The following is a 27,668-nucleotide window of genomic DNA, read 5'->3' on the forward strand; positions in this document are numbered from 1 at the left end:
ATACGCCCTCCTAAGAAACCATCTCATGGCCATCTCAGAGGGAAACAAGAGGTAGACGCAGGAGGAGGAAGGTCTTTGATGCCCATGTTTGTTGATTTTGATGTTATTTTTTCTTCCTCTTCCTCCTCCTCATTCCTGGACTGCGCTGTTAAACCGGAGCTACACCTCTGCTGGGAGGGTGTTCCAGTCACTGCACTAGAGGGGCCCCACACACGCTGCATTACACTTCAATTACACCACAGGCCCACAGGGCTTGCTAGCACTGTGTGTGTGTGTGGGTGTGTGTGGGTGTGGGTGTGTGTGTGAGGGTGGGTGGGTGGGTGGTTGTGTGTGTGTGTGTGTGTGTGTGTGTGTGTTCATACTAGTGTCTGTGTGTGTCTCTGTGTGTGTATGTGTGTGTGTGCAGGCAGATGAGAATCTGTCAACACGTCTCCGTCACTCCTTAAAAGCAGCAGCTCTCACAAGGAAGGGCACTGTCACACAGGCACCTCCAACCCAGCAGTCCCCAGACACCCCACCCTCCATACACACACACACACACACACAAGTAAACACTCTGGCTAGCGTCTGCCACGACTGTCAGCCTTTCCCACCCTAATGTGCTCCTGTCACATACTCTGAGAATCAGACAGGCAGAGAGAGAGAGAGGGGGGGGGAGAGAGAGAGAGAGAGAGAGAGAGAGAGAAGGGGAGAGAGGGAGAGAGAGGGGGAGAGGGAGAAAGAGAGAGGGAGCGACGGAAAGAGAGAGAGAGAGGAATAACACAGGAAGAGGAACAGGGCCACACGCCCCAAGGGACGATGTTAGTAAAGGGACTTGGTGATGGTTGCGTGGGGTGGTGGGTGGCGGGTGGAGGTGTGTGTGTGTGTGTGTGTCTGGGGGGGGGGGGTCATGTAATCCCCGTTCAGTCACAGCTCCTTCTACCCACACTGGAAGGAAAATCAATCACCTCAGATGGACCCGCCGCTTGACTGAGCATCCAGCTGTACAAGAGAGCAGGGCTCCTGAGGGGCCAGCAGGCAGCGGGGCCTGAACCACACATGACAGGGCGGACCTGGTCCTTCGAGCAGGAGCCTCCTCGGGACGGACGGTGCAAATGGCATTACGTGTCTATCTGGGTCAAGCAGACGTGCTTGTTAAAAGAGCAAACCGTCGCAAATTCCCAGGAAGCAAGGAGCACCTTGACGAATGACTAGACCTCCCACTGGCCAGAGCCTCCAACCCAGGCTGTTTTGACCCGCCATGTGCCGCTCTATGAACAACAAAGCATCAGTAACATTCCCCCTCCTCACCTGAGAACAGATTGCTTTTGTGCTGCCCGTTTTTAACTCGCGTCGAGACACTTGACCTATTCAGTATTACCGAACACTGGTCAACAATGGCGTTCTACGTGGCGCAACTTGCTGACTGCCCGAGAACTGTCCGGCACCTTATGTTATGTGCTCGCGCACATCGTGTTCATTAATTAGCGCCATTGCCCTGGACCGCTGCCATGGCGAGGAGATGACACAACATGTCCTTAATTAGCCAGGTCTCCGTCCTACAGGCGACTTTGTGCAGCTCTGGTGTCGGCACCTCATGCCTTATTCATGAGCCTCTCATCAACCCCCCCCACCCCACACACACACACACACACACCTGCAAGCCAGGCACGCGTCTGCGTACGTCTTGTGAGTGTCGTTGGGTGTGTATTCGGATGTTGACCCTACTGTCTTAAAACCTCTTACAAGGCATCCTCTCAAACACCTTGGTATGCACGTGTGCACAGAACAGAACACACACACTCACACACGCATGCGTGCACACACACTCACACACGCGTATGCACATGCACCATATATGTACACGCACGCACACAAACATGCATACAAATGTATACAATGGGCTGTAATGTAAGTTTGAAATGCATGGAATTTTGATTCCCGTAGTCAGCTTGGATTTAGTATTTTAGTTGTTTTTATATATATATCACTGTATATAAAAACTGATTTTTTTTCCTTTTTTTTCCAGGCAAATCCCAAGAGGAAAAAGCGTGAGAGCGGGACGAACAGGATACCGGCGCAAACAAGACTCCCAGGCCTCCCGAGGGACATGTTTTCTGTAAGCACCTTCACCTTGGGGACGGGCTGGGAGTTTAATAAGATTCTGTGCGAGGAGACCTCTGCGCTCCACCGCCAATGCACCGGGCAGCTTCAAATGAAATATATTCCCATCACAACTGAAAAACTAATACCACTCCCGCGCCCGGGAGAAAATTGAGAGCTCTCGAGGTTGACCGCAGCAGCCGGCGACTGACGTCAGATTCTCCTCGGGTTTTTGAAGAACTGCTGACCCTTGGCTGTGACTGTCTGCCGCGGCGCGCGCGAGAGGCTATCAGGCGCTCCCATCTCGGAATTTATACTGTCTAAACATCGCTGCGCGGGAAAGGAATTTTTATTCCCTGTCACATCCGCGTGTTAAGTCCGGCGTCGGATGAGATTATGGAACATCTCATCTTTCCCGCCAGTCCCGCTGCTTCGTAACTCGCGGGCCGCGACGCAAGTAGGCCATAAATTCCCTTCATCCTTTCCTCGGTGCTGACAGATGTGTTTTCAAAAGCGCCGCTCACGCTTCCCTCAACCTCTCCGTTCGCAACTTCGCCACATCTGTCTTTTCTTTACATCGTGTCTAATTCAAACTGCGCCTGCGGGAAATCAAATGCATAATGAATGAATGGCCATTAATCCAAATTGTCAGTGCAGCATTCGCTCATAAGGAGCAAACACTGACGATCTGACGATCTGGCGCGCGGCGGACCAGTGAGATCCACCTGTGGACGGCTTTTCTGACCAATTCTGCAGCATCGGCGGACTGCGCTAATACCACCTGACAGACCATTTCCCCAACCTGCGTGTGAGCGGAAACATAAAGGAGCCAGAGCTCTTACCATACATATCAGCACTGAGAGTAGGCTTCAGATGAGAGGAGGGGCGAGAGCAAAGGGAGGAGGGGGGGGGAGAGAGGGATGAAAAAGAGATAAAAAGACGTGATCATCTAAGGCTGCGGAGCGTTCGCGGGGACAGGAGCGGCTCAGGAGAATGCCTCGTGTGCCGCGCGGAGTCCACACTTCCCCCTCAGCAGCATCTGAACCAGCGCACGGCACATATTTCAAATGCGATGGAGGCAGAGAGCACTCAAAGGAACACAAACAACAGATATTTGCACACACACACACACACGCACACACACACACACACACACACACACACACATAATAGAGAGAGAGACAGAGTGAGAGAGAGAAAGGCTTAACACTCTCAAACACATAGCCATGCTGCCCACACACACACAAACACACACACACACACACACAGATGTGTGGACACACAAAAGCGTGATTATCATCCTGATTGCAATTGCACACTCATCTGAGTACACCAAAAGCACAGAGAGCATGCCATTAGCAATGGTTTCCATGTCGGCTCATCTTCATATTTTGGACGGCACACGGATCTGCTCCGCGCTCGCCTCTTCAGCCAACAGGTGCAGGGTTACCATGGCACCCACCGGCCTGGAGTACTGTCAACAGCTCCTGAAGTGCGTGCGCTGGGGGGATCATTTGTGTCCCCGCGCCTCCGGCTCGTTCATTTCCTGTCTGTGACGACCGCGCTGCCTAATCCTCCTGCGATCAGAATCTCACGGCTGAGGCTGCTCGTACCGATCCAGGCACACACGGCACGCTAAGGTAGAGTGGCACTCGCTGAGCCGCTGTGGATGAGGAGGGGAGGGTAAAACGATAATTAGCATCGTGATAGCTGCAGCAGAACGGCAGAAAACAATGCCTAACATCGTCTGTGTGTGTGTGTGTGTGTGTGTGTGTGTGTGTGTGTGTGTGTGTGTGTGTGTGTGTGTAAAAAGCCTGCCATGAACACTAGCTTGGCTCAGATAGATGTCTGTTTGTTTGGTGGACCTGGGGTTCATATGCCTTTGGTGGGAGTGTGTATTATTTTGTGTCCGGCTGCACAGCTGAGCACCAAAGGCTCCAGGGTCTTCCATTTTCCAAACAAATAGGGGTAAATAAACGCAGAGGCCACCCTCCATAGGCAAAATAAAATGAGTATTGGCTTTCCCATCAACAGCCCTTAATGCTGCGAGTCTCTCTCATAACAAGCAATCTGTGAACCGTGACGCGTGGGGCAGGCCCCGAGCACAATCCCTGTCTCTGGGCTTTTTATGCTCTCCCTTTTTACACATACGATTAGGCTGGCTCAGTGGCCATGCATCGCCTGCCAATGACGAGCACTAAAGATGTTTCCCATAATTCAGACGGCTCTTTACGGCCAACGAATTGCCCTCTGAAATATGCAACGCATGAAGCCTTTACGCCCCAGTAAAGAGAGATGTCTGGAAAAAAAAAAGAGGGCTTATCGCCGAAATGAATGTTTTACGGCAAGGGTCGGAGCCCTGGTCAGCGCGATGAGTCGAGTGGTCCTCTCTGATTGGATACCATCTGCATATTTCCACGTCACCGCCTCGGCTGTACGTGCGCGCAAGCCCGAGGAAAAGAAAAAAATCTCCCCGGCGCTGCCTGATTCCTCCTCAATTAGCGCTGACAGAGTAAATATACTGGGGGAGATCTCCGGCAGGCAGGCCTCGCCGAACGCCAGCGCTGCCCAGCATACGAATGAGCTGCTGGGATTGGACCGGAGTGGGAGCGGCCCAGCAGTCCGTCAGGCTGCCTATCTGGTCACTCTCGTCTCCCTGAGCCTCGACTCCCTCTCGCATGGACACATGCCCCCAGAAGTAGCCAGAGGTCCTCGGGGACGCATGTGTTACTGTAATTACTTGGCTCGTCTTCACCCATTTGACAAGGGCACATTTTAGCAGTAGGGCTACATTATTAACTAAAGGAAAAATAATGTTAATGTTAATGTGGGTCACTATTGTGGACACTGAGGCCAAATATGGGTGGTGGTGGTGTGTATGTGTGGGACACATGCACACACACACACACACACACACACACACACACACACACACACACACACACACACACACACCATATTTCCACATCTCAAATATGGAGGACTGAAAGAAAAGCTTCATCTCTTCCCCAACACATATTCCCACCCTGGCACGCGTTGAGGACGTGCCGGTGCAGCTGTCACTCTCTCATTATTATCCGTGCGCTCCTGTGTGGCCACAGTCTTGGACGGACTCTCCATTCAGTTAGGAATGCCACTAATTAACTTGGCACCGCGCACCTCGGCGTGTTGAATAAGGACTGCAAAATCTGGCCGCAAGCTTGTCCACCCGACTTGCGGCTCCGGCGACGACGACAGGTACATATTGCCCCCTGCTGCTCGGTTTGATGAATTACACATTCTTGGCCATGGTGATGAGCTATGCTCTAGGGCTGCGGGCCACATCCCTCTTCTCAAAGAGAGCACAAATCCTTTATTTAATTACAGAAGTATTCAAAGAAATTACAACATGGCGAGATAAATCATCGAAGGTGGACACCCAAATCCATAAAGCCATTATAACTGGATAGCGTTCAAGGTGAAAAATGTACCTTGAATGTCCGATTGGCTGTCTGAAAGTGTGCTGGTCGTGACCATGGGAGTGATGACAATTTCACTGATGTTTTCATGGAAACAGATGTAGGATACATTTCCATGATTGTCTCCGCGAGTACGGATGGAAACTTTGTTCTTCTTCCAGATAGTAAACAAAGAACACGCGGATGGCCTTGAATTCTGTCCAAACAAACACATTTTGCTCATCTTAGATCTGAAGGACAACATCTGCTGGAAAAGCCAAGCATTGCTGTATATCAGATGTTTCCAAACCAACTGTCTTTGGCTTAAAATTGTAAACTCAGCGAGACTCGGGATAGGTACAGCCACTGTGTGCTTCCAGCGTAACTTAGACCTCCAATCACACCGACAGATCTCCCGATGCAGTTCCCACAGAAATGCATAGAAGTTAGCATGGAAGCTAGCACTCCAACAGGGAGCCAGCCTCGCTGTTATCGCTCACGCTGTGTGTCCATCACAACAGGGCCTTCATTATGAGGTCTTATGCAAACACGAGAGAGCTAGGGGGAGAAAAAAAACAAGACAAAAAAAATAAGTCAACGTGGAGTAAGCGGATCTCTCCCGCCCTGAACAGCCCATTACCTGGAGAGATGGCTCGCAACATGCACTTCCCTGTATCAATAAGGAGGTGGAGGAGGAGGAGGAGGAGGAGGAGGGGGGTCTTTCTGTAGAACGAGGTCCGTTGACCCGTCAGCGTGGGAGCGGGGAGGGTGCAGACAGGCCTGGCTCAGGGCCAGCAGGGAGAGAGACGGAGTGCGCTTGTTTACGATCTGACAATCAGGCTTCAGGAGAGGCGGGGGGGGGGGGGGGGCGGTGGCAGAGGGGGAGAGCCTCTCAGTCTCCCGCCAAACAGCAATATTTATTTAAACACCTGAGGATTACACAAACACCGGGAGAGAGGCGGGCGCGGAGCTTTTTGAAGGCGATGAAAACGTTCCCCTTTTCCCCCCCTCTTTTTATTCTTCCTCCTCCTCCTCCTCTTCTTCTTCTTTTTTTTCTGCTTATTGAAGAGAGTCATGTTCTGAGAGTCCCGCTGTTTGGAGAGGGAACAGGGGTGGTGGTGGGGACGGGGTAGGAGCGGGGCGATGGTGCTGGTGGTGGTGGTGGTGGTGGTGGGCACAGCTTACTTCGACACATCACCCCCTCACACTCCCGTTTGATCCCACGGAAAGACTATTGGTGGTGGTATAGGCTTTGTGTTTGTGTGTGTGTGTGTGTGTGTGTGTGTGTGTGTGTGTGTGTGTGTGTGTGTGTGTGTGTGTGTGTGTCATCATGGGCCGTAACAGTGTGTGTGTCTATTTACTGGTGCTTGAAAGTGAAGGATGTCAGCTCCAACTCCTGTGGCGAGGGAAAAAAACTCGAGACGAGAGTCTCCTTCCAACACAAAGCAGCGGTACAGCTGCAAGGGGCGGCCTCCACTGACAGGCAGACAGATTGAAATCAATGTTCAGATTAATATTTCATGCGCCGAATTGACTGGCATCAAATAACTAAATGCTAAAGATTACTGGCAGTCTGGTGGCTGAGCAAACATGTCTCCAGCACTAGAAAATACAGAGGGGCCGCAAGAAGCTGGTAAAAGAAAATATTACTCTAAAGATCTATTGCCAGTTCTCCTCCATTTTACAGTAAAGCAGCCAGAGGATCTATGGTGTGGTTGTATTAAAGTATTAAAGTGGTGGAATCGAGACGGTCCGATCAAACTCAAAGTGCAAGACCGGCTGTGTGCAGTGTGATATTAAAGTTGGTCCCAGCAGGTAGAGATGAGAGCGCTGGCTGCTTCTCCTGAAGAGGTGAGGTCCTTCAAAGGTTTCAGAGAGCCTGGAGTGAAGAGCTGAACTTGACCTCTGAGGAGTGAAGATAGAGATAAAGAAAACTTGAGATCAAAACAATTTTTTTCTCTTGAGGGTGGGGGCATACAATCCCATACAATCATTCATTTTTATTGTGAACATGTGTGTGTGTGTGTGTGTGTGTGTGTGAGAGAGAGAGTGTGTATTTCTTTATGTATAATGCCAGGTACATACCACCAGTACCCACAGACTGAGAAAGTATCAGATACCACAGTATCTTGAGGCGTTCAAAGCAAACAATGCTCCCATCTCCCTACACACTGACAACAGGTTAACCAAGGTATGGAGCCCATCTGCGAGGCAGCATAAGCGTATGCAGCAAAACCACACAACCACTTGGCTCATATCCACTATACTGTAACACATATCTTTGAGGAGTCATTTCTGTGGTGGCATATCCCAGCTGTTACCGGGCTTCCATCTGCTAGCAAGCCTGCACAACTAACAACAGCACAACAGCAGCCAGACTCAGCTCATATCAGACACAGAATACAGATGCAGGCATGCTTTATACACAAAGGGTTAATTTTGTGAGAGAAATTAGTAAGACTCAAACTGAACTGAAATTCATTCCAACTTAATGAGAATTGTGTATGTGCTTGCAGAGTTTGTGTAGGTGAGTGTGTGTGTGTGTGTGTGTGTGTGTGTGTGTGTGTGTGTGTGTGTGTGTGAGTTTGTGTGTGTGTGTGTGTGTGTGTGTGTGTGTGTGTGTGTGTGTGTGTGTGTGTGAGTGTGTGTGTGTGTGTGTGTGTGTGTGTGTGTGTGTGTGTGTGTGTGTGTGTGTGTGTGCGTGTGTGTGTGTGTGAATTCATTTGTCTGATATGCCCTGCACAGAGCATTCAGACAGGACGTGTCTGCCACCACCTGCTGAGAGGCCGACGTGGCGAAATCCATTTCATCCCCCAACACGACCCACACATACACACACACACACACACACACACGACCCACACTCACACACCACCTCACACAGAGCGTGAGTCTATTACCCACTACACACAACCCTCTTTACCCCCCTTGGTCCTCACAAACACACTAACACACACACACACACACACACACACACACACACACACACACACACACACACACAAACACAGACACACACACACACACACACACACACACACACCTCGGCATTCTCTAAATGGCAACCTACTCTCTTTGACCTGTTGCAAACAGCACAAATGGACTCACGCTGAAACCTTTGGGGGGAAAAAAGGGGGGCAACTCAACAGGGAATGTCAGGAGCACATTTTATATATTTTTTTTCCACAAGCACTTGGCGTTAAATGGGATGTAAAGCCCTTTGCGTCTCTGAGGATGCAGCTAGCAGTGCTGCCATTACGGCCAAAGTGAGATGAATCGGGAGAGAGGAAATAAGACAAATATGGGTCATAAGAAGGAGGGAAATCAATATTCACCGATGGAGCGTGAAAGCAGCACTTTCACATTCTCTCAAGGATCAAGCTGGCTTTTGTGGAGAGACATATTTCATTTCTTTAAGGTCTCCTCAGCCCCTGTGAAAAAAAAAGTCTCTGGTTATTATCCTCCAGGGTTCCTCCAGGGCCGTTCTCACCGCCCGAAGACTCTAAACAGCGCCCTCTGTTGTCAAGTGAGTGCCATTACAAATAGACCATCAATGTTTTTGTAGTTTTCAAACTTTCATATCTTCAAGCAGTTCATGCTCTAAGCACTAGACTGGAACCAGATGAATTGAAAAGGTATTGATTAAATCAATTGCGTTCATCTAACCTACTGGTCTCCAAACTTACATACATGTACAGCAGAATTGGTATTCCTCGCTTTAAAAGTCGCTTTGTAAGAGCACCTAATGTAAATCTAAACCCTATACCTTGAAGAATGCAACTGACAAGTACGCACAGCGGGGATCCATGGAAAACATGCTAAGCAGGAAAACCCCAGAACCAGGACTGGAGAACCGCTGTTCTAGATCTCGGTCCCGCTTAACTTGATTCAGCGATGATGACGCACCGAGAATCTCCCAGAGACACGGGATGCTTGCCGCAGATCTGTGATCAAAGGCTCTGGAAATGTCCGCAGTGGCTGAAAAATGTATGGTAACATGTCAGTGTAACTGAGGGGGTGATGGTTCGCATCCGGGGTCTGGTAAATGTTTAAGCCATGACTGCTCTGTCATTAGGTGACTGTTCCATTCCAAAGACAAGAGATATTTGAGGAGATACACTTGGTGCCAGACCATGGATGCACTTATGTTGATATAATGAGAAGTCAAAAGTTGTACTGAGGAAGAGAAGAGAATGGAAGAGAAGAGAAGAGAAGAGACGAGACGAGAAGAAAAGAAAACAAAAGAGGAGGAAATCCATCTATGTGTCGCCTTTTGACTTGTAAAAACACTTTCTCCATCCAACCTACTCCCACTACCACCACTCAAACAAACACATAAATCTTTACACATACACAAACATAAACGCATAATAACTATTGGACCATACTTTAATACAACATAACAAACACAAAAAAATTTGAACCGCACAAATATACCATGGGTATTACCTAATATAACATGGAAATAAGTCATTTCAAAACACATTTTTGAAAAGTACAGCTTTCAAAAACACAGAGAAAAAAAAACAGAATCAGGTCAAACCTCGCACCAGCCTCTTGAAATTGAAGTGAAACAGTGCAGCCATTTCCCAAAGCACAGAACCCGCTCTGTGTCGCCACCTTTCAAGAACAACACATTAAACTGCGATCACTCACCTATTTAAATAAATATGAGCGCGTACTAACGTCTCATTCGGGTTTCATCAAAGCCATTATCGTTCTATCCATCACGTGCTGATTGGGGTCCTGTTAACCGATGCCTGTGTGTATTTACATCGGGTTTCCACGCATGACACATGAGGCGGAATGGCCAAGGTCACAATGTTAATGTCAACAAGCTGATGGATGGGTCAGTGATAGATCTCCCCGGTAATTTGACACACTGGCAAGAGTCTCCCCACGGAAAAGAATGGCCAAAGTGTGTAATGATGGAGGCTTTGAAAGAATTATGATTCCCCAAAAGAGTTTTTTTTTCTCTCGCCTGTTTTTTTTTTTTTTTTTTTTTTTTTCGCCTGTTTGTGAAATGAATGGCTTTCCACCGAATTAGGAAAATTGTTTTGCGATCCAGAAATATCTGCTTTTTAACTCGGCACTAAAAATTACACGCCTGTTTCCCTCTAATTATTGTATTTGTTTGCTCTCCACAGTACACAGACACAGTGTGTTTACACTGTTCATGTTATGAGCTCATTTGAAAATGACTGAGTAATGCTATCACAGTAATGATGAATGTTCACCGGGCAATTGAAGCAGAACTAGATGAAGGATCTGGACTCTGTCAGTCAAGAGCCCATCTCAAAATGAGGTCAGAAACAAAATGCCTGGATATGTGTGTTACTTCAACTTCTGGATATGTGTGTTACTTCAACACCTCCTTAGAGCCCATCTCAAAATGAGGTCAGAAACAAAATGTCTGGATGTGTGTGTTAGTTCAACACCACCTACTTCACCACATCTCAACTCAACAAATGAGTAACAGACAAGCCTCTTCACTGGTTAATAAACTGCTTAATAACTAGTCAATAAGCGACTCTAGTGCTGAGAGTGATCTGCTGACTCTGCTACGATTCTGTTCCTGGATCAGGACGGACTCCCTTCTAGCAACTTAAGTCCTCCAGTGGGGGTCTCGTCCTCTGCTCCCCTAACCCACAAGCCCTCCGCCGGGGCTCTCTTCCCCCTCCAAAAATTACCCTCTTGTTTAAGTCGGCATCTCTCGCCCCCCGTGCCCACATATATATATTTTTGTATCTCCAGTTGCGTTTTAACGGAAACGGCTCCGCGCCCCCGCCATCTGGTTCTGATTCCAACAGATTTATTTTGTCCAATCTCGCCCATGACAATTTGGAAACCCAAGCTGCGTTTGAGCGTTTTTGTATGACTTGGGTTACTCTATTTGCTTGTGTTTTACTGAGTAGGACGTCAATATTTAGCAGCTGTATCTGTCAGCGTAATGTTTAAATGACAATTATGGTTTTACCTCCACTGTCATTATAACAACTGTTCTAAATGTAACAGTCAGCCATACAGCTCAACAATAAATGATCCTAATACCCTCCATATGGTTACATCATGTGATAAACTTGAGACTGTGCTTATGGGTGTAGGCCATGAGGGCCTGAGCTACACAAACACTAACATACTGTGACGCAGTGCCTGAATTTTATACAGAACCAAATCTGGGATTACCTGTGTTCCTTTTGAAGTTATGATTCCTGGATGTATGCTTTTGTGTGTGTGTGTGTGTGTGTGTGTCTGTGTGTGTGAGTGTGCGCGCGTATGTTGTATGTGTGGTGTGTGGGTATAGGTTATAATGTTGTATAATGTAAGTATAATGTTTTTATCGCTCTCTCTCCCTGTCTTTGTGTGTGTGTGTGTGTGTGTGTGTGTGTGTGTGTGTGTGTGCGTGATTGAGTAATTGTTAAAAGAAGGATCCTTTTCTAGCTATTTCCAGTATCGTGTTCTTAGTTTGTTTTCACACAGTAAACCCTTGAGAAAGGTCACCCTGCCTTAAGTACTTTATATTTTAACACACTGACTCACAGGCAGAGACAGGGAATGTTAGTGTGGTAAAAACTTAGTGTGGTAATTACTGACTAATATTAGTCATTGTTGCTCTGGAGGGGACAGAGTTGGTCAAAACACAATACTGAGGGTAGAAAGCAGGGATGGTACAATATTCCTCTTGTATAATGGAGGCTAGCAGCAGTCTGCCTGGGGGTACTATGTACAGACTGACTGCTTGAGCATTTGGATTTTAGTGAAAGACTTTTTGAGGGAGTAAATATATAACTACACATGCACTACATAAACGTCAACATGGAAGTGCACGTGTACGAACAGGCACATACATAGATGGACACACAGATTGGTCTTCTCTATCAGGAGCACATGCGCGCACACACAGACACACACACACACACACACACACACACACACAGGTATGTTTTGATTTCTTGGGCCCTCTCCATCCCCAGCTGTGATACCCAACTCTAGAGGCTCTGAGTAAGCCAATCAGCACCCCCCTCCCCCCTTCACCCCCCCCCCCCCCACCCTGACTGGTCTCCTGCTTGTTTTTAAATGAAAGCCAGGTCCACACTATAGTCGTCCATTGCTCTCTCTCTCTCTCTCTCTCCCTCCCTCCCTCCCTCCCTCTTTCTTTCATTTATTCTCTCCTCCTCACAATCTCTCTCTCTCTCTCTCTCTCTCTCTCTCTCTCTCTCCGTTGGTTGGAGCCTGGTGTGAGCTCCAGATACACACAAAGGCTCCTTCACACACTGAGCCGCGGGAAAATAATCACAACTGTGCGCAGGCTTGGAGGGGCCGAGGGAGAGCAGAGATGGGCCCTCTCACACTACTTACCCAGAGTGCCTCGGGAGGTCCCTGTCTACTGGGACACACACCTTCACGTACACCCTCTCTCACACACACATACACACACACACACACACTCACACTCACATACCCCCTAGTGTTCTGGCTTGTCACCCAATTTTTTTTGTATTTCTGTCTCTCTGTCTATTGCTGTCAATCTCTTTCTGTGCTTGGCTATCCGAGTGTCCTTCTCTTACTGTCTCTAACCACTTTATGTCTCTGCTCGACCTCTTTATCAGCCACACTGTTTAAGGAATGGAGCTCAAATCTAAGATGAAGTGTCAGGCCCTGTATGTGCCTTGGCTCATGGTTGACATTAAAATAACACCATGAGCTTAAAAAAAACACACGGGTGCGTGCGTGCACACACACACACACACACACACACACTCACACTCACACACACTCACACACATGCATCACTTTATGTGTTTGAGGAAAATCATTATAGACCCAAAATGGTTTCCTCCAGCAAAGAAACCTCTGTTCAAGGTTATAGAGAGGGGGGGATAACAGATTACAACTACACACGCACACACACACACACACACACACACACACACACACACACACACACACACACACACACACACACACACATTTCTTCACGTCCAGGCATATAGGAATAGGGCCAGCGCTTTGAAATAAAGGCACGGTGTATTACCAAAACAGCTGAAAAAAAAAAACCCCTTCCACTAAGGCATAAACACAGATGGCATAAAACAGATCATGGTCTCACAGAGATTTATTACATCCCCCCATACCAGAAGTGTTCTTAACCAGCGTGCACCAGGGCTGACACGCGTCTCGGAGACAGTTCAAAGCGAAGCCTCTGCCTCCTTCTGCCCTCTGCCCGGTGACCCCGTTCTGCAGCCACTCAATCAGCATGTCAATTTGCCTGGCCAATTTGCACTGGTTTCCTGTTTAGATCCTCCAGAGCCAGTTCCCCCCCCTGACAGACAAACACAGAGCATATACCGGCATCTCAACACATCAAAAGGCCGGGCCCCATGGAAAAGGGCCTTATCTTGGCACATTAGCTTGGCGTAAACATGGCATGTGGCGTGCGTACGTATCCACATGGACACACACACGCACACACACGGGGAAATCATGGGTGTGTTTACAGCTAAATTGGGAGCGCAATTCCTTTCGTATTACCCAGATGAAGCCCTGGCTGCCACACACAGCTCACACACAAAGAACAGGCCCTGCAGTTGCCGCCAAACCAAGCTAATAATGGTGGGCCATATAACTCAGAGGACAGGATATGAAAATAAGATGTTTGTGATTACACCAAATTTAACAGATTAAGGTTAAATTTGAGCTCCATTACCACCACACGTTTTCAAAGCAGTATGGTGCTCTTTATTATGGTGCTCTGAATATACCTCTATCAGGGCTAATGTTGATTGGCCAGTAGATGGAGCTCTTTCTGACCTAACACTGCACTAACATGCACAAACCTATTGGGGATAAGAAACGCCTCTCTTCTTCTGGCCCTTCTTGTGTTATCTCTTAATAAGTGCATTTATTATTGTATATGAAAGTAATTTAGGCTATGCGCAGGTTCATAGTATGTCAGTTCATTGGTCTCTGTTCACAGAAAGCTTGGTTTTATACTAAGTACAGTGACAGACTAGTTTTGTGGAATCTCCCAGAGACGCCCTTTGACTACATCCAGTTGTACTATGTGGCAATATCTCAAAGCGATTCTTAAATGTCACACCACAGTGTAAAAATGTTGTTTTGAAAAATATCTCATTAATGATCCTCCTGCTTCCAATTCAAACGAGCAAAAACATGTGTAGCCTATCACCATATCTGGCCGACAGATTTTACAGAAAGAATAGTTCAAGGCTTCAGAGAAAGGTCTAGTGCAAAGCTTATCCAGATAGTCGTCTCATTTTACATTCCTATTTTTAGACATAATTAATGCAAGCTATCAAGGATATGCTGAAAACCACACCAAACTTATCTTTACACACACTCGCAAGCAACTTGGTGTTGTTTACAATGTTGACCTATACTTGTTTTTCATTTTGTTTCACATGCAAAGCTTAGGCCTATTTAAATTATCCCGTGATTGTTGTTGTAATGTTAATGATTCTTGTCTTTGGTTTGTGACCTGTGTACCCCCAGATTTTGTCTACCTTAGCTCCAATCATTCCCCCCCTCTAGATATTTTGTTTACACAGACGTCTACAGAGAAACCTCCATCAACATGCATTAGCTGCTTCGTGTGAATATCGCAATTTACAGGCGAGATTCAATAGCTTCCTTAGTGTGCTTATTCTCATGTTAATGATACGTGCTTTGTAGCACATTAACGGCACATAATGTAACAACAGGATATCCAACACCCCACACGGGCTCGCCAATTGCAACTTCACTAATTAGCCAACACAGGCCGACCATTTTTGCGTATTTGCTTATTTTGTAGAGACTTTACTAGTGTGTTTTAAAACACTTGTCGCGGTTCCAGACTTTCATTGGACGGCTAAAACCCCGGCACATTCCTGCCATTAACACTTGTTGGTAGCTGTGGAATTAAGGATTCTCTAGTGGATTCCTTGATGAAGTTCTGAAGAGCTGTTCACTGATTTCCTACAGTGAATGAATGCCTCCGCTCCTCCTCCAATGACCCGCGGCTCTCAGATGCTTTAATCAGATTATTGCACAGTATGAGTGTGCAGGGGAGGGCGGGGGTCGAGGGGTGTGTGTGGGGGGCTGGGGGTAGGTAGGGCTCCCACTTTCTGACAGTGATGCGCAAGTACCTCGGCAACTCGCTCTGTGCGTCTAATAAGGGTTCCACCGACCTGAAGAAACACAGGCAGAAGAAGCGTAAACCGTCACGTTTTAAGGGTCGCGCAGCGGGCGAGTTTGAGACAACTCATAGAGCAGAGGTTCCAATGAATGGCGCAGCCTGTTTGAGACCTGTATTTGAGCGATAGAGTCAATCATTACACTGTCGGTGAACATTCAGTTGTTTTGGCCTCGTTCTGTTGGTGGAGAGTCGTTTACAAAGTTGCAGTAAGTTTTTGCAAGAAGCGGGGCGATTAATAGCATCTAACCTGTTGCTGAGGAATCTCCACGTTTTGCGTGGACTCTGCGGAGAAGAAACGTAGTGGATTCGGCGACGTACAACAGACTAAAGGATTTACATTAACGTGTGTAACATGTTAGTTCGCATTTTTCGGCCGTGCTAATGTCAAAAAAGGACTGGAAGGACGGAATTACTGCCGACGACAGTAACAGCAGCATGCTCTAGCCACACTCGCCAAGGACGTAAAATTTGATGACTCTTTAACAAAGTAGTAACACCACGACAAACCAAAATTTGGCAAATTGTGGCATCATGGCAAGTAAGCTGAGGAGCCTGTGTGACATTTTGTCGGAGATAAAGTTTGGAAAATAACTTTCACATTTCGCTGAACGTTGGACAAGACAACAGAAGTTCACTACGTTGAGACAACACTGCCCACGTTTGAAGCTATGATGCTGGTTACTTGGGGCATATTTATCCACGCATTCTTTGTATTGTTGGTAAGAGCCAACCCGTGGAGCCTCAGAGATTCAGCGAACTGCGAGCTTAACAAAAAAGTAAGTGTTCATGGTTTGTCAGAAGTGCATCTTCCCTGTCATATTGTAGGCTATGTTGTATCACTGTTATGTGGACAGATACTTTTAGACCAAGTGCCGTATAGCGAAACATTTTCCAATAAAATATTACTCTTTTTTTGGAGACAACTAGGATAAAACCAACAAGTTTAAGATTTTCACAAATCTATATAATTGAATAGGCCTATCTGTTAATTTAACTGAATTCCTGCATTCTTTAACTAGCCTATGATAATTGTCCTGGAAGTTAAAGGTGATTCATGATACGTGTTGAAATAGCGAACATGGCATTAGTGTCGCCAAAAATATATACATTAAGAACATTTATTGGCTGATTATTTTCTGCCTTGCCTATATCATATCCTATTAAGTGCTAGACTATTAAACTGTCAAAAGGTTTCCCGCGGTGTAAGCAAGTTGCGGTGGGCCATAGCAACGTGTATTGTCTTGATGGGGAAGCTCCGAAGAATTGTCCTTATTAGATAATAAGTGTCGAGCTAATTGCCGGTTGAAGTATTAATTAACAACTTTAGAATCAACATTTTTCACGACACAACTTCTTAGTTCATGTCAGTGTTGCTTGAAGCCGGTGACGTTCAAGTGAATGCGATGCGCAAGGTACCGGTATTTATTTTCAGTAAAGAAGACCAATAAGAAGGAGCATAAAGAAGATTAATGTTTTATTGAACAAGACACGTTTAGGTTCATGTTATAGTCTACATAAAATAACCATTACTCTTTTAGATTCTTGACACGTTATAGATTTCCCACACGATATTTTCTTACCATGGAGATTTAGAACACTTAATTCGCCCTAATGTAATCATGCAATTATACTTGATATCAAAATCACATTGGATTATAGGGTGATTTTTATTTAATCTAAAATGTGATATTTATATAGACTGCCAAGTTAACACATAAACTGTACTTGCTGTGTACTTAGTAATAACATAGTTAGAAATAGAAACTCAATTTTGCTGCCTTTCTCTGCCATCTGCACAGCAAAGTGAACTAAACTCCTTCTTGTGGACAATCAAACGAGATCCGCCTTCCTACTTCTATGGAACCATCCATGTGCCCTATACCCGTGTCTGGGACTTCATCCCAGAAAACTCCAAGAAGGCATTCCAGGAGAGCCACATTGTCTACTTCGAGCTGGACCTGACGGACCCACACACCATCTCAGCCCTGACCAGCTGCCAGTTGCTGCCCCAGGGGGAGAACCTGCAGGACGTCCTGCCCCGGGACATCTACCGGCGCCTGAAGCGCCACCTGGAGTACGTCAAGCTCATGATGCCGTCGTGGATGACCCCGGACCAGCGAGGCAAGGGCCTGTACGCGGACTATCTGTTCAACGCCATCGCTGGCAACTGGGAGCGCAAGCGGCCCGTGTGGGTGATGCTGATGGTCAACTCGCTGACCGAGGCCGACATCAAGACGCGCGGCGTCCCCGTGCTCGACCTCTACTTGGCCCAGGAGGCAGAGCGCATGCGCAAACGGACGGGCGCCGTGGAGATGGTAGAGGAGCAGTGTCACCCACTGAACAGGCTCAACTTCTCCCAGGTAAGAGGAGACTGTGTGTGTGTTTCTGTCCTGGGGTGTGTGTGTGTTTTTTTTCTGTTCTGGGGGGGTGGGATTCTAGAAACCAGTTTTTGATCTTTATGGGAAGTTCAGTGATGTTGTTCTTGATGTGATGAAAATAGGTCAGAGGATGTGTACTTTTCGTTCTCTTGGTTCTACTATCAGAAACATGGTGATTCTACTACCATCTGTAAACGCGTTCCTTGCCTGGAAAGGGGCCTTGTCTTTTTAGTGGAGTAGTGCAGTACGGGGCCACAGATGTAACGTTTTAAAGCATTTCCGTATAATTTCAGTCTTCTTGCATTATGGGAAGGAACAGGGCTTTCATTATTTCTTCGAATAAGCCTCAGATCCAGTTTCTCAGCTGGATTGCAGGGGCCTGGTAGGTGTGGATGGCATCAGCTGTGCAAATAGTCTGCTTTTGGTGTGTCCTCCGTTATTAAGATAAATGTGACCTTAATGGTTTTGGTCTGAATTTGACTCAAAACCCCCTTGTTTCCAGCGCGGCTGAATGTCAGCTCATTAGACGACGCAATTATGCACATCCCTCCGAGCACACGGTTACACCAAAATCATGTGGAGTTTGCTGGAATTTGTGCTAATACGCCAACGGAACTAAGGGGATTACACATGGCAATTTCTCCCGACACCCAGAAGCCAGACAGGGGCTATTTAAAACACAGAAGCAGACAGGCTGTCCAGACAGCCGAAAATGTCTCCTGTGCCATTTCTTATGAGATTATAGTCATAGCCACCTAAACATGTTAAGCGCCGTCATATTCCAGTTTAAGAGCGCCGTTCTCTTTGGGGAGCCCCAGTGTGTCATTCCAGTGCAGTGACAAGAATGAATGTATATGGCAAAACCATATGGATCAGATACATGCTGCCAAAGACATTTCAGTTGGTGCAGCCAAGTAAACCGAGGAGTGTACTGGCACCAAGTCCAGCGATGACTACAGACAGTGGCAATTGATTTCAACAATTGTAAAGGCTTCGTTTATTTGGCCATTATGGGTCAGCCAAGGCCAGGCCAGGTTTGGAATGAGCAAGTTTGAAGTTCAAGCCATGTATGCTCCATCTTGGACTTTGACTGCGGTGTTCTGCTTCATTTCCCCACTCTCTATTAGCCCCTTCAATTAGCTCATTTAGTGAAATAGTCCAATGCCGAGGAGTGGTTGATTTGTGCCCACGAAGGGGTTGCATGGAACATTCTGGGCCCCAGTGGAACTTTTTGCCGTAATGAAAGTGATGTTTTCGCTCAGGCTGTCAGTAGGAGTAATGGCCCGTAGAAAAATGATGAATGTCTCTGTCTAAGCTTCGTAATGCGAGAGAGTTTTGAGGGCCTTTCGCCCAAGCCCAGCCCCACCTCTGCTCTCAACCCCTCCCCTGTCCTGCCCCATTCACTGAGGGCAGCCAAAGAGGACCATCAAGATGCCCAATAGCTCAACCTTTTTCTTGAATATTTCTTTTTGACCACCTGTTTTCAGGATACTGCCTCCAACCCCAACCTTTCCACCCAGCCTCTGTCAAAGTGAATAGATCCATCCAGAGGACTCCTGTTTATCTGAGGGGAAACATTAAACAGCAACTTTCACAGCTCACATAGTTTATTCTGGGTGAGGGGGCTCTGTGATAGCCTTTCATTGCAGTAAGACATAAAACTTTCTGGAAAGACGGCATGTCCTATGGGAAAGCTCACATTGATGTTATTACAGATTGTAGTGACATCAATGGTTTTGTTAACAAACTATTTTAAGACGGCTTTTATCCAGCAGTCCAGTGGTCGCTTAGTCTTGACAGCTTTTTGAAGTGCACAATTAGGGCATTTAACAAATGGCCTGATAACTTAATAACCTATGGCGCCTTAGCTGCATACCTCAAATCTGAATTCCATTAGTGTTTTTAATGTTTATAACATTGCGGTATTAAGCATAATTCCAAACCTTGAACAAATAATCCCGCGGCCAAATTGCTCGGAATATAAAAGGAACCCATCCAATAGTGATAAATTGCGTTTGTTCAGATGGTGCCTCTTACAAGGAAGATTAAATTGCCCCATTTTTTTTACCCACTGCACAGCGATCCCAGGGGTTTCAGATACGAAGGGCTACTCCCCTGAACCAAACCAAACCAAACAAACTTTTACACTTCCCCAACTCAAGCCATACCGAAGAGTCGAAGCAAAAAAAAAAAAAAAAACTTGGTCATCATTTCATCTTAATTATTATATCCATTCCCAGTCCAGAAGTGAGGCATTTCCATTTTCCATGGCAAAAGAAGTGACCTTTGTGCTGAAAACCCCTTAGACTCCAAGAGAGACAGAGGGAGACAAGAAGGCAGAAACCAGTGCTTTTCCTCACCACATTCTTTAGACACACACGCATAAATCTATGCTGTGGTGGGGGGAAGAAATGGAGCAGAAAGATGTGAACTTAGCCGTCCAAAAGTGGATCACGGTAATGAGCTGGCCATGCTTGCTTTTAGATCTCACATGCCAGTTTGCTGAGTAACCTGAAAGAGCGGAAATCCAACAGCGTGCAGCCAGACATCCAGCGACTTTCATTCTGTGGAGTGAATTATAAATGATGCCTTGTTCATGACAGGCATTGTCTTGAGGAAATAGTTTACTCTTGTTATCGTTGAGGCCATTTTTAATGCTTCAAGTACGATAAGAAAATAGTTCCTGTTCTGCCCGAGTTCTCTCACTGGTCTCATTAACAAGAACAATATGTGGCAAGAACACAAGAACTAAACAGCAACAGTCCAGCAAATGTCAACCGAGTTCCCCAGTCTTGGGTGAGAGTGTGCTAATTGTGGCTGTGCGGCTGTATGATTGGGGCTTAGGGAGGTTGACGAGTACAATGGTGGTCCTTATTTTCCACTTAGGGCACAATTTGGGCACCAGGCCATCCAATTGGCAAGTTTGCCTACCGCGGAAAATCTGTCCGAACCGCTTTATAATCAGATTAAATCCTTAACAAGTGATGTTTCCATCAGGATTGGAAGAAACCCCAAGTGTACATTCTTCCTTTTGGATTCGGAAGATTCCGGGCCAGCATTAAATGTTATCTAATTTCTCTGTCCACTACCCGTGCCTGTTCGAGCCCATTTCCAGCCGCTTACCCCGTCCTGCTGCATATTCAAGGGCTCAACTCAGAATAGGATTAGGATCCCATTTCAGATGAAAAAACCTCCTAGTGTCGGTCATAATTTTAGTCAAAAGTTACCCAATAACAGTTGTTTTATAATAACACACATTTCCAGTGGGGCTCAGAGCATTGAAATGGTAACAATAAGTGGTTTGACATTTGAAGTTCAATTGTTTTTTCTAACAATATAACTTGGCTTACCACTGACCAATTTGAACGCGGAGCACACCACATTAAAAGTGTCCGAGGTTTTGTCTCGGCATTAGCTTTTAGTCATAATTCTTTATATGTGGATATCACTGCAGTAAGTGGTTCATTATATTTCAACACGCAATCATCCTGGAGAAAATTGAAATTAAAAGTGACAGTCTTATTGTCCGACACTTTTATTGTAGTTTTAGTGGAGTTAACAGACTATTTCGTTGAACACATTTCAAAAGCAACTGGGTGTATTGTTCTCCGACTTGCTTGCTGTCTTGGTACGATCCCTCAGTTGTATATTCTGGCAAATAACTATCTCGTATTCACTGTTTTTAAGTGAAAAATGTCTCGTTTTCAAGGTGCTGTGCCACAGGTGGTTCCAATTGCATTCCTTTGAGCGAATACTTAATAGACTCATGTCAAAGATTTACAGGGGTTCGACTCCAGCTCTGACGCACAGAGAAGCCCGTCCAACTCGCATCCACAGCCCAGGCAGCTCGCTGGCAGCCGGCAGGGGAGAGCAGCCCCTACCTAGCCAGCCACGTGGGGATCAGGGATACAGTGGAAACTTCCTTTGAGGAGGACCGTCTTTTTTCTCTCTCCCCTCTTTTCATTTGTCTCTTGGCTGTGCCCAGTGCGGTATTGTTTAACAGTGAGCGTCTGTTGGCTGTTTTATTCCCCCTATCCTTCAACAGCTATGATTAGTTCAGCAGTATAAAAGGGCCGGTGAAGAGCTTGTGCGCTTGCATATGCATATTTGACTGGTAGGTGGTGTTTTTGATGGCAGTTACTGGTGGAAATGCCTCTGTTGAAATGCAGTCCAGGCCCCTGTGCTGTGCGATGGCTGCAGTACTCAGGCACACCAGCACCAGCACTAGCTGTTCCCGTTACGTCTGGCACCTGAGTCAGAGTTCACCCGGCTGATTGGTGGAGTCTGACAGGCAATCAGCCGCCTTTGATTGGACGCGTGCTTCATTTTCCATCTCTCTGTGTGCTCCGCCCTCGTTACATAGCCCCCCCAATAACTGTAATTATTTGAATCATCGCATAACTCTTACCGTGCAGTCATCTTTTCCTGCTCCTCTTCAAGTGCTGCTGAAAGACATGTATCATCACCACCTGTGGCCTCGGGGAGTGGAAGTGTTGAGTGACACAGTTAACACACACACACTCTCTCTCTTTCTCACACACACACATGCGCACACACACACACACACACACACACACACACACACACACACACACACACACACACACACACACAGGCACACCCACTCGGACATGCACACAGACACAGCCCAGTGGGATGACACCCACATCTGTTGCATTACCTTTCCCACTGCAAAGCATATAGCCTCACTGCCTCCTCTCAGCATCAGATCCATTTCACAGGCAAGTGCCTGGTTACTCCACCTCTGTTGGCCAAACAGACAGCTATCAGATCAGTGCAAATGCCACAGTTGTCGCCAGTCTGTGTGCATAACAGAGATCAAGTGGACGATCATTGCCCTCTCCATAGCACATACTGTAACTATTCATACGAATATGCCTGTTAGTATTTGCTGTTGTTGGAGAAGGATATGCGCCGGGAACCAAAGACCCGGAGCTCTGGTTCCTCGGGGACGATTATTGTGGCTGGATGTTGCCGCGGGCTCTTCCTGATTCTGTAACACAAGCTGCTCTGACTCTGGGGTGTGCTTAATAGCCTGTCCTCTTCTACCAGTGGAGGTCACCAAGGCCAGAGCCTCTGACTCAACCTGGGGCTCTATGGAAGCATCCATCCATCAATATCCTACCTGACAAAGAGAGGGAGAGGGAGACAAGAGAGAGAGAGAGATAGAGAGGGGACAAGAGAGAGAGAGAGGGGGGGCAGAGAAAGACCTATGGAGATAATAAGAAATAAAAAAGAAAGACAGCAATTGAAAATGACAGAAGAAGAAAGGAAAAGAAAAGGAAAGAAAAAATAAAATATGTAATGTAATATATGTTTTATCTCATGTGTTCTATTATCCCAGTGAATGGTGGCTAAACTGAACCCTTATCTTCCTGTGTTCAGGTCAGCTGGTGAGCTGGCGAGAGGGGATCACTTTACTGTCCTGACACAGTGGGGTCTCCATCCCCAATTAGTGAGTAGTGATTAGGTGCAGTAATCCAGTCAGCATGACATTCCAGCGCTATCACTAGAATTGCAGTTAATTATACCACATTAATGATTAGATTATAGATTTTCACAGCATTTGTAAATGTGTGAATGTGTATGTCTAACATCTTTAAATGTGTGTGTGTGTGTGTGTGTGTGTGTGTGTGTGTGTGTGTGTGTGTGCGTGTGTGTGTGTGTTTAAATACACAGACACACGCATACATACTAATGAGTGGACAAATAAACCCAGAGATGTTTTTTTTTTCTCTTTGAGTTCTCTCTCTCTCTCTCTTCTTAAACATCGCCTCAGCCAAGGTACAGTCGTTTTTGGAAAGAACCAGCTCGCCCCTCTAGGTGCGAAGTGCGGCACTTCCTAGAAACGAAACGAAACTGCCTAGCGCGACAGTTGCTGTTCGGGGAAATATTTAAGTGCTCAGATCAGGCCTTCTCCTCACTGTGAAGTGTAACTGAGCCTGTTACCACTCAAATGGCTGTTGGCACTTGGCTAGATCCAGCGCGGTGATTAGCAGTCAGATTAAAGGAGTGGGAATGAGACGAAGCAGAACTAACTAGCATCATCAGGCCCAAAATGCAGATGTAATTACTGATATTTCTGTCCTGGCTGCCCCTCTGCCACTGCCGAGTGCCCATTACCCAAAGTGTTTAATGGCTTTAAGTGTTGCTATTTATTTTTGTTTGTTTGTGTTTGTGTGTGTTTTTTTTTCCCTATCTTTTTTTTTATAGAGTATATTTGAGGTTTCCAGACTGACTCTGCTCATATTATGCAACAACCTTGTTGACACTTCTGTTAGCAAGCGTGCCTGTGGTGGTGGTGTATGTGTTTGATATATGTTGGTGTAGTGGTGTACATGTACTATATATACACACACACACACACACACACACATAGATGTACGTGGTGCATATGTGTATGTATGCTGTTTGCACTGTGTGTGGTGCACATGTGTGTGTATGCTGTGTGCTGGGTTCTGTGTGCTGTGTGTGTGTGTGTGTGTGTGTGTGTGTGTGTGTGTGTGTGTGTGTGTGTGTGTGTGTGTGTGTGTGTGTGTGTGTGTGTGTGTGTGTGTGTGTGTGTGTGTGTGTGTGTGTGTGTGTGTGTGTGTGTGTTGTCGACGGCTCCTCTTATCTTGCAGTGGGAGTAAATCCCACAGATAGCCCCAGCTGTGAGTGGCTCCTGACCCAGCAGATGACGCAGTCATCACGGCCTGATTTGAAGCTGTTTAAAGGCCGTCATTGGCCCCCATTGTTCCCCGCTGATGCAGCTGGGGTGAAGGGGACAATTGCTGAGGGATTCATTTGCACTGACCTATAGTAGCTCTCCAATTACGGCCTGCCTGTGTGTGTGGGTGTGTGCGTGTGTGTGTGTGTCTCTATCTGTGTGTGTGTGTGTGTGTGTGTGTGTGTGTGTGTGTGTGTGTGTGCATCCTGTGTGTGTGTGTGCATGCATGTGTGTGAGTGTGGTTTGCACATGTGTGTGTGTCTGTGTGTGTGTGTGTATGTTCGCCTATATGTGTGTGTGTTTATATGTCTCTGCACATTTGTGTTGGTATGCAACTATTCTCAGAAGTTGGTATGCAACTCACTCTCAACCTCTTTTATTGTTGTTATTGGTTGAAACACCAGCGCTTGCCCTCCAAGCCATTGGTCATTGTAAAACCTTTCAAAATAAATCTGATAAGAATCGTAGCCAAAAAAGGCCAGAAACGTGTCAGCTCTGTCCGTTAGCATACTTGCTGGAGGTGTTTGGATCACAGAGCTGTTTTTTAAGAGAGAGGCAGCCCATAATGTAAAAAGTATGCAGTGAGAAAGTGAAATGTGGGGCTACAGGTGCAAACGCTTGGATAACCTTTGCGTCGCTCTAAAGCTAACACGAATATAGCAGGTTAATGTGATTTAGTGGGGAGAGGAGTGCTTTCATCTCTCCCCCTGCATCTGTCTCCAGGCATCCCCGTTGACATGTTCTTGGAGGATGTTAGGAAGAGAGAGAGGTCACTTCAGTGACCAGCCTCCAGAGTCAACACTCTCGGTTTCCTCCCTCTAAAGAAGGATTTAAAATAGGGAGTTATTTTTCCACACACCAAGGGCGGGTTTTTTATCAGATGCAGACACGCGCGGCGCTCGCTAGCTTAACACGCCTTCTCGCCCCAAAAGGCTCCTCCAAAACAACAACTTCCTGACACTCGGCAAACTAATTTCCAGCTCGCGTTTCTCCAGGCAAACAGAACTGTGTGCAATAAACACCAATATCGTTGAGCTCTCGTTCTCCTGTGGCATTTGTTACAAAAAAAAATAAAAAAATAGATACGGCACTTGCCGTGTGCCATGATGATGCGATCTTAATTTTTCTTTTCTCTTTTTTGCCCCAACTCAGCAAGTGCAGCATCCCCATCGTTTATTAATTTGTTTATGGAAAAGCTCTCGGCAGTGAATCAAGGATGCATCTGCACTGATAGCGTATGAGTGTGTGTGTGTGTGTGTGTGTGTGTGCGTATGTGCGTGTGTGTGTGTGTGTGTGTGTGTGCGTATGTGCGTGTGTGTGTGTGTGTGTGTGTGTGTGTGTGTGTGTGTATGTGTGTGTGTGTGTGTGTGTGTGTGTGTGTGTGTGTGTGTGTGTGTGTGTGTGTGTGCGCGTGCATGCAGGGGGAGGTGTTGTGTGTGCGTGTGTGTATGTGTGTGTGTGTGTGTGTGTGTGTGTGTGTGTGTGCGTGCAGGGGGAGGTGTTGAGTGTGTGTGTGTGTGTGTGTGTGTGTGTGTTTGGGGTGGTTGAGGTGAACAGAGCGAGAGTTGTGCGTCCCAGATAAGATCTGCTGCTGCAGCCTGGAACACGCTGCAGCTCTCTGACAAATTGCCGAGTGGGGCGTGTTCCCCCAGCACTGGTCAGGCTGACAGACATCGATGTGGACACACCGCCAATGTGATGGTCTGCTGCTTGGACTACAGCAGAAAGGAAATGCTGTGTATGTGTGCAACACACACACACACACACACACACACACATATGCATACGCACACACACACACACACACACACACACACACACACACACACACACACACACACACACACACATACGCACACACACACGCACACACACTCACACACTCACACTCACACAAACACACACACACAGAGTTTCACTGTCACTTACCCTTTCTGTGTGTATGTATGTGAAGTGGTGTGTTTTCATAAAGGGCCTGATAATCCATCTTTAATCTGATACCTGTCCAGGAAGCCGGTGGGTCTGGAGGAGTGTGTGTGTGTGTGTGTGTGTGTGTGTGTAGAGAGAGAGAGGCATGTTGATGGAAGAGGTTGGCAGGAGAGCGTGTTGGACATGGCCAATGGGCACTCCAAGGCAGATGGGCAGCTCGCACCTCCAGCTGTTGACGGAGGCACTCCTAGCTTGTTTTGGAGGGACCCGCGGACAGCCTGCGAGAGCCTGGTGTCAGGATGATGGATGAGAAGGTGCTGTGGCCGGGGACGCTGCGCTGAGCTGCACTGAGCTGCTCTGCTCCACTCTCCTCTGCTCTGCTGTGAGTGCTGCTGTCTCAGTGCAGTGAATGGGCCCTCTGAGGAGCTTGTTGTTGTTGGGCTCCTTCAAAGGATGTCCTTGTGGCTGGTTATCACTTTACTTTATGCTAACAGTCTACCTGTCTCTCTTTCTCTGCGAACAGGGACGTTTCTTAGATTCTTTTTAGCCAAAGCGTGTGTTGACAGGTGTGTGGGTTGAGCTGAATTCGTTTCTCTTGTACTGTACCACTGGAAGAAACATCAGTGAGCGAAACGTCCCTCTGAAGTATTTCTCAAATGGAATTCCAGCACATTTAACACGTCCTGCAGGCCTGCTAGCGCTAGCGCTGTTGCGTAACTTTCAATTTGAAGAAGTTGGCAACTTTGAGTTTCTGCACAAACATCGGTAAAGTGTGACCCGAGATGACTGAATCCTGCACTGGCAGACAGTGAACAGCCGCCAGGACAGCCCGGCAAAAACTGGATGGGGCATCCATGCATGCGGGCCGGAGTGAAGTGATTTCCCTGCCAAATGTCTGTCTGATACACGCTCAG

General features: G+C 46.9%; 1 protein-coding gene across 1 annotated transcript in view; it reads left to right on the forward strand.

Moving 5' to 3' along the window:
• Window positions 1-15,718: 15,718 nt before the first annotated feature.
• trabd2a (TraB domain containing 2A) overlaps window positions 15,719-27,668 on the forward strand; it is a 54,709-nt gene continuing 42,759 nt past the window's right edge. Inside the window, exons 1-2 of the mRNA XM_062555171.1 lie at window positions 15,719-16,493; window positions 17,517-18,077. Of these exons, the coding sequence (XP_062411155.1) occupies window positions 16,386-16,493; window positions 17,517-18,077 (669 nt within the window). The 5' untranslated portion in view covers window positions 15,719-16,385. The remainder of the gene's footprint in view (window positions 16,494-17,516; window positions 18,078-27,668) is intronic.

This window comes from Sardina pilchardus, chromosome 14 (genome assembly GCF_963854185.1).
Source record: "Sardina pilchardus chromosome 14, fSarPil1.1, whole genome shotgun sequence".
NCBI lineage: Eukaryota > Metazoa > Chordata > Actinopteri > Clupeiformes > Clupeidae > Sardina > Sardina pilchardus.